The sequence below is a fragment of the Porites lutea genome, chromosome 13, assembly GCF_958299795.1.
Source record: "Porites lutea chromosome 13, jaPorLute2.1, whole genome shotgun sequence".
NCBI lineage: Eukaryota > Metazoa > Cnidaria > Anthozoa > Scleractinia > Poritidae > Porites > Porites lutea.
In genome coordinates this window covers 1,596,254-1,604,501 of record NC_133213.1, presented here as the reverse complement: position 1 = coordinate 1,604,501, position 8,248 = coordinate 1,596,254, and the positions used below count along the sequence as shown (strand labels likewise).

The window sequence follows — 8,248 nt, the reverse complement described above, 5'->3', positions numbered from 1 at the left end:
TTTAATGATAAAAATGTGCTTCAATCATATTATAGTTTGACAAGTTTTACATAGAAGGCCAGTCCTGTGTCTCAATATTTCGACCCCGCTCACATTCTACGCATTTTCAAAATTGATACCCAAAAATCAAACCTCTTTGAAAATTGTACCTCCCCCCCCTCTCCACAAGACGTAATAAACAATCGGTCTCTAAACTTGCACAAAGCATTCAGTACATTCAAATGTCACAGTAATATGCTACCCAAAACATCAGAAACTTTTAAGATCACGTGATGTGCTGGATGTTTCGTGCAACATGCGCATAGAAATTGCAGGCACCATCTTTTTCCCTAAAAATAAGACAGCAAATTTGGCGATCAATCGAAACACCCTCCCCTTTCCCCCAAAAAAGGGATCCCACATCCCCAATCCCCAATTCCCCATCCTGATTTTCCAGTACAGGCAGTACACGAAACCCCGATGACATACACTACAACTACCGGCAAAGAAAATATGGATATTAAGTCAGGAAATGTGTGCATAACCTTGTAGAGGTAGTCTCTATCAAAATTTCTACATACTCAAGAAAGCCTACCTTTAAATATTAGCTCAATAACGTCCCGCGTGCTGCTCTGTGAGGTAATTAAAGCTTCCCGTTGCTGAAGTTGGTACATTTGTATACATGTAAATAAGCCAAACGAGGAGGAATAAGCCACCAAGCAGTTAGCCGTTTAAGCCATATTGTTGAAGTTGAATACAACCAGTGGGTTTACCATAATGTCCAGGATGTGAATAAACATGGCAAATTTCAGGCGCCATCTTTTTTTTATTTTTCTTGGTCCCAGGTTACACTCAGTATGTGCTGCATATGCGGGCTCATCCGGGCACCTTCCACAGCCTGCTTCCACAGCCTGCTTCCACAGAGGTCGTCACGCAAAGCTCCTCTTTGTGCGGAGGTGCGTTGCGTGACGAAACAAACAAAAGGGGTATTTCGTCGAGAGCATCCGGTTTTTTCGCCGTAAGTTTTACCTGCCGAGAAAAACCGTCTGCGAAACCGAGCCAAGAAAAAATCTGCCACCGGAAATACGTCTACGGTTCGCAGGCTACAAGATCCGAAGCTGGTATCTTATAAATTCCTTCTGAAGTTTAATCGTTCCCAGTTTATTCGGATTTGAAAATTTGATAGAGAAAGGAATCAGGAAAATTCTCACTTTCGTCAAACTTTAAATTGCATCTAAAATTTTGGAGAAAATAATGCTGAAGTGCTTGGTTTTTCGAAAGGACTCAAGCTGCCCTAGGATGACCGAACAGATACAAATTTTATGGCGCCGGTTACAATCAGAATGCATTAAGAACTCTGGACAGCTAGCATAAAAAGCGTTTTCGATGTAGTTAGGAGGAAACCGTAGTTGGGTGTCCCGATCCCTGTAGAACCCCTGTAGCATGCTAGCAAGCTCTCCAAGGCTATAAAGACCTACAAAGGCTGAAAAGGGTCTTTAGTGGAGTACCACTCCCCGGGCTCAGGGGCTGGACCTGGCCTCGGGGGGCAGGGCCTCCTCGTACTACACGTTGTTGAGTAGCCTCCGGTCCCCTGGAACACTGTTGACAAATGACCGGGCGGGGAAGGTGGGGGTGCGGGGTGGTCATTTCGGAATTGATTGAGGCATTTGTAACCGATATTGCGCAAGATAAGTGCTTTGTCACATACATAACACCGTGCCACCGCTATATGTATGCCACTGCGATTTCATAACGAAGTTCTTATTTCATCTGTCCTTTATGTGCAAATATTATGATTAAAAGTAAACTACGCTGAGACAACGTTTGATTGCACGGAAACAAGGGATAACAGTTCAAAAGGTAATACGTATTTTTTGTATTGTTAAATATTATTCTGCCCTCATTTACTGCTAATGTAACAACAGCTTTAATTCGCTGACTTATTTCGAGAGATCCCACTGAAGTATGACTAGCTAGCATTGCAATAGCAGTTGCATCTTGAAACGGAAAAAATTAAGCAGGTCCAGAAGGGCAAAAAACAAAGCTGGGTTTAAACTCAGGAATAATAGAAGCCGGAAACAGTTATTCCTGAAGACATTTTGCAGGACATTTTCATTTATTTATGTTCGACACTATCGGTTCTCCGTCAACTTCACGGAGTACACGTTTCAAAACACACACAAGTTTTTTATACCGCCATAACCACAAGTAGTTTGATAGTGCGGATATTAGGGTGGACTCTTTTCGTATGTAAATGCATTTTATTTTAAAAAGGTTTATTCGTTTCGAAACCTTGAAGCATAAAATATGTCTTCTGTACGTTTCCTACGCCACCAGTAAGTTTGTCAGGCACGCACCTATATAAGGTGTCAAGTAAAGTCAACTTAAATTAAAATGAGTCACGTACGTATTAAAGTTCGACTTTCGAACCGTATAAATGAACATTAAATAGTGATCAGTCTTGGCACGCGTGTAGGTCGTTTCCCGAATTGCCGCCTGTTTGTTTCGTCACGCACCGCTACGCTGTCACGATCTGATGTATATTTCCCCTCAAGGTTTCCTTTCAGAAAGTGTTTTGGCTGATTATGCAAACAATGATATGCAGAACAATATTAGCACCGTCCTTTCAAAATAACTTGCCAAATAACTTAACTTACCCCGCATAGGAGTACCGACCAGGCGTCTATTCAAAAGAGAGCAGATAATCGACGGGGCGGGGGGGGGGGGGGGGGGGGGAGTGTATGGCTTTGTTTATAAGGTTTACCGGACCCCCTGCCCCCGCTTTGCATTCAGGATCCAGAACTGAAGAAAGAAACGCCCGAAAAATTGTCCTCACGTTCTAATTCACTTCGCCCAAACGATCGTAAATCATTTTACTCTTAAATTCCCGAAATACAAACAAGCAGACACACAAGAAATATGGGGCGCGGTAGTTGTGAAACGGAAAATAAGTGGGGCTAATTACTTGGAATACCAGTGAAAAATACATTTCTAGAGTGATACCGGTGTAGCCAAGTAACAGTAAGAAAGGAATGTAGCTTTCGTTGTAATAGGACGGCAAAGAGATGAGGACGAGGGGCTTTTGTAAAAACTGCAGGTACTATTATCAACGAGGAGTGGGTGGTAGGCTTGATTTCCGCCGCACTCTTGGTCCTCCCCGAGAAGAGACGGCTGGACGCGTGAGTGGCCTATCGTGTCTGTGACGTAAATTCAAAATTTAATTTTACCGCCAATCTCGTATCCAGCGTCTTCTGAGACTGGCTTATCTCGGTACACTAAAGGAATAATATATGAAGTACCTACCATTTGGTGGCGTTGCCCCGCTGACCAAAAAGCCAGAAGACTCTGGATACGAGATTGGCGTCCTGCAGCATCGTCCAGCCGTCTGTTCGGGGGAGAAGCGTGGGCTCATCTCCCGAACAGCGGCTGGTAATCGAGCTTAAGTGGGTGGTTATTTGAGGAAATACAGTCAAAGCCCGTTAAAACGGACACTGAAGGGGCCATGGAAAGTGTCCGTATTAAGCGTGTTGAGTTTGGAGCAAATGTAAAGGCTTTCTTTTCCCAGAGACAAAGCAAACTGTCCGTAATAATGAGGTGTCCTTGTGAAGCGGGTGTCCATTAAGCCAGGCTTGACAGTAACTCAAAAATAACTAACAATTAAAATGATCTGTTATCATCATTATGGGAACACAGGGGCGGATCCAGGATTTTTTTAGGAGGAGGTGCACTCGTCTCTTGCTCTACTTCAACACCAATAAACCACATAGTTTTTTTTGCAGAATACCAGTTGTATTAGAAAACCGCAGGTCATCTCAGGGGGGGGGGGGGGGTGCATACCCTCTGCACCCTCCCCCTAGATCCTCCCCTTGAGTTGTGTGGTAGAGTGCGTGTGAGAGGTAAAGTTTATAAATTTTTCGTCTTATTGATAGGCAGTAGAATATGGCGGATAATCAAAGTAGCAACCTCGAATTGCCTCCTCGACCAGAAGACTTTCAATACATGTGTGTTGCTCTTTACGGTGGAGATACTCTTCACCTTATTTGTGGGGGTGAACCGGAGGCAGCTATTATGCGCAAGGTTATACAAGAAGCGTGGCCCAAGGGCATTCAAAAAGAAGCTTTTAAGCTCAATGGAGTTTACGAGTTCAAGTTAAAAGGCAATCCTTTTAGCGCTGCGACTTCGTCAAGCGATGCATTAGGATGTAGAAGAATGGCGGAAAGAATGTTGTATATGCTGTACAAGAATGGATGGAGGCTTCACATATCGTGCAACATATATCAGAGACTTGATCTGACGACGTGGATTTTCAAGAGAGTTCCACCACCGGTAGATTTCTCACCTCAGCCTTTTCTTGTTGTTGGGTTGAGTGGTTTTGACAGTTTAATGATACTCAATGCGCCAAGTGAGCTCCACCAAGTCTTTAAAGATGCCATAGAAAAATCATGGCTAAATGGAATACAGAAATGGACTTACAAGAATAATGTACTGATGATAAAGTTAAAAGGCTTTCCATGGTTTTCAGAGAGCTCAGACGCGGTTCACTCAGAAGCGATGCTGCAGACAATTATAAGAGATCTGATACCGAAACAATGGAATTTGTATGGAAATTCCAACATCCGAAGTGAGAGCAACACTTTTTTCTTTGATTACCATCCAAACTTAATACCAGAAGGGCAGTCGCCTCCGGAGCAGTTCACGGTCAGCTTTAACAGTTCCGACTTACTGAGGGTCATCGGTGCTCCCGACGATTTCGTTTCCGTCATCCGAAGTACCATCCGGTCTGTTTGGCCAAAAGGCATTGAGGAAGAATCCCGTTACGCAGATAGTTGGCAGTTCAAGCTACGAGGAAGCCCATGGTGTGCTTCTGGAAGCAAAGGAGTAAAATCCAAACTTCTGGTCATTAAAGTGATGGAAGCCCTCTTACCCTTTGGGTGGGGCCTTGTTGCTGCAATTGACAGCTCCAAGAAGATGTCTGATAAGAGCTCTCTGCTTTTTAGACAGTCCCAGTCGAGACAAGCCTCAGTCTTCTGTCTGAGCGTCAATGGCGATAACAATCTTTGGCTGATCAACACATCAGACGACATCATGAAGGTATGCAACTCCCGTCCAATAGTATTTTGTACTTACAATACATGTCTCCCTATTTAATTGGTTCGAACTCGAATGGACTTTTAAAAATTGTCAAACTTTATCTGTTTCGTGGTAAAAAAATTTTCGGACATTTTCTATAAGATTTAGTTTGAGCCAGATTGTTCGGTGTTATTGAATTGCAAGGCATTTTTAAAGGATCAAAGGAACTTCATGATCTGTTTTGATTATCTTTAATTTCCACCCAAAAGACTAGACCGCAGTAATGAGAGTAAAAATTCGTGGCCATTACATACGATTTTACCACAGGCACGTATGAGTAGCAAGACACATCGTAGATGATATATAACTTTCGCTGTTAAATCAATCAAGAGAAAAACAGAAACGCAAAATCTTTTGGATGTCATGGAGACATGTAATGAGCCGGTTGGGGCTTTTCCTAACAATTTTGATTTTAAGGCCATTCTTTAAGAGGTGAAATTATTTGATCCCTCATATTTTTGTTACACATCTAGCTATGCAAAGAGGTCATCCAATCACAATACGCCCCTGGAACTCAATGGGTGCAGCAACATGTTGACAACATGGAGTTCTCACTGAAGGGCAAGCCGTGGACTCCCGGGGAGGAAGGTCGCCATGACGGAATCCACGCCAGAAGTATGCTGTGTCATTTAATCAGCGCTCTCGCAAGTCGTGGCTGGCAAGCAGTAGTGGCAGCTGATGTCTCCGCCAGGCATGCAGACGATGATGACAGCCGATATGATCCAGTTGATATCGATAGTATATATTTTATGTACGATCCTGCTACACCCCCCTTGGTCCCGCCGTTACATGTGCCGTACCCTACACCTTATGGCATTCCTCAGCAAGATGCTCCGCCTCCGTCCTTTGATCCTCCATCTTACGAAAGCCTGTCGTAATACTTTACCAGTGGTTCTTATCGCCGGATTACGTTTTCGACAGGGCAATTCACGGAAGCAAAACACGTACTATCCAACTTAATATCACAAAAGTAAGAACACGAGACTATGGTATCTAAGATGAAGATGGATAACCAACGATCCGTAAATTACGATATATACGCAAAGTTATTACAAATCTTGCCATTTCATCCTTTATTACTGTTGCTTTGTTCTTGCAAAGTATGACGCAAAGTTTTACAAATTAGAGGGGCCGTGACGTCACAGCGCCTTTAAGATAACTATTAGAAATTACAGTGGAACCCTGCCTTATGGTCACCTCCTTATAACGGCCACTTTTTTTCGGCTCAGCAAAATGGCCATACATTTCCTTATGAAAAACCTCCGTTTAATGCGGTCACTCGTTAACACGACCAACGGCCACATGTTAAAATCTCAAACAGTAGAATTTCTTGCAATTTCACCCCGTTAATACGGTCACCTGTTCAAAATTTAGGAAATTTAAATGCCTGTGACATGTCAATTTATTGATTTAGTACTCTGAGCCTGTTCTTGTACTGTTTTTAGACTACAGTACACTACAAGTGCACTTGTTGGGATTCTGTAGCCGAATTTTAAATGTGTTTTATTTACTAAAGGAATTTTTTTATAGAGTTTCAGTTACTCGGTACGCGGTATCTCCGTTGTTTATTTTAATGAGAACAGAAATGCGAAAGCGATGTACGATGTACTTTGTCATTACGTCCCTCAAGTCATGAAATTTGAGCCTGCCCCGATAATATGGTCACCACGTTAATACGGCCATTTTTTTTTTACCCATGGACGACCGTATTAACGGGGTTCCACTGTATGACAAAACTGTGACAAAGTTCGTTCATTTTGTAATAAGACTATTTACGTGCAAAAGCCCCGCAGAGGGGTGATTATTAATTTTTATAGCTTCCACATTATTATTGATGGACAAAAGTAAGGGAATTATTAATAATAAATAGTTTCTCAAACACATGTGTTCATTAAGATCTTTACTAAGCATAAAAAACCTGCTACCCAGGCTATCTAAGAAATATCAGTGTCTATTCTCCGGTCTACATCCTAGAGTCTACGCGGGAATTACGTTTTGTCTCTACCGTCTCCGAAAACTAATCCTTATTATCTTCACTCCTTTTCGTGCATGGCTTCCAAACTATTGAACTGTCTTCCGGATTCTTTTAGAACACCTAACTTTTCTGATTTCTCCGGCAAGATTCTAGAGTATGACTCGTTTTAGAGCTTAAAGTTTTAGAATGTTGTAATTTCACAATTTTGGCAGTATTTAGAACTATACTTGTAACTCGAAGATACCAGCTTATTTTTAGCTACTCTACATTCGAGATTAAATGAAGTATACATGTTTATTATATAGACACGAGTGTTTTACTGGAAAATATACCACTCGTAAAATTCATAAAAACTACATCCGGGACCCGAGTGGTTTATTTGTCATAATCTCACACGTGAGTTTATCGATGACGTAATTTCGGTAGTTTCCCTCTATTATTTTATCGATGTCTTTTTGTCTATATAATAAAAAGAACATTACACGGTGGCTTGAAGATATGAATTTTATTTTCTCGATGCAAAAACAATATTTTACTCACTCGCTGCGCTCGTTCGTAAAATATTGTTTTGCCACTCGAAATAAAATTCATATCTTCGCGCCACCGTGTAATATCCTCTATGTATGCATGTACAACGCTTTTAGTTGAAATGCTCACTCCGTTTTAGTCTATATAGAACAGAGAACACTGTAAGCGGTTTTCATAAGTTGTAACTGGAAAAGATTTTTCGTAGAATGCTCACGATAGATTGTTGAATGGGTTTCATTTTCCAATGGTATATTAGGGGATTGACATACACAAGCGTCATTGTATACAATAATAAATGTTCAATCAATCTACCCTGTTTTCCGGTTCAGGAATGGCAGACCAAGGCTGCAACAATAGAGTTTTGTCGTAGGTAACAAGTGACAACCCAAGCGGTCCCTTTGGGAATTTTCTGTTTTACGTCATCCTAACCATTTCTTACTTGCGGGTGTGCAGCCTTCAGCATTGAAACGTCATCATTACCCGAGATTCCGCGCGGCCCCTGTTCAAGCAAATCGAGATTTTCTGGTAGACCGACTGCATATTTTAACTGCAACTACTTTCCTTTATATACGCACGAGCTACTAGGATGCCTCTTTGATTTCGCCTTCTGGGCGAAATCCCTGCGGGGGCACTGAA

General features: G+C 42.0%; 1 protein-coding gene across 1 annotated transcript; it reads left to right on the top strand.

Moving 5' to 3' along the window:
* The first annotated feature begins 1,707 nt into the window (after positions 1 to 1,707).
* Positions 1,708 to 6,270, top strand: LOC140922895 (uncharacterized). Its single transcript, XM_073372935.1, has 3 exons — positions 1,708 to 1,839; positions 3,909 to 5,070; positions 5,583 to 6,270. Exons 2-3 carry the CDS (start codon positions 3,919 to 3,921, stop codon positions 5,985 to 5,987), a joined length of 1,557 nt encoding a protein of 518 aa, XP_073229036.1. The 5' UTR covers positions 1,708 to 1,839; positions 3,909 to 3,918; the 3' UTR covers positions 5,988 to 6,270.
* Positions 6,271 to 8,248: the final 1,978 nt, after the last annotated feature.

Excerpts from the sequence above, each read along its gene's own strand:
- LOC140922895 (XM_073372935.1), top strand. The coding sequence starts at position 3,919 with ATGGCGGATAATCAAAGTAGCAACCTCGAATTGCCTCCTCGACCAGAA. Across the intron at positions 5,071-5,582 it reads CATCAGACGACATCATGAAG|CTATGCAAAGAGGTCATCCA; the intron begins GTATGCAACTCC and ends TTACACATCTAG.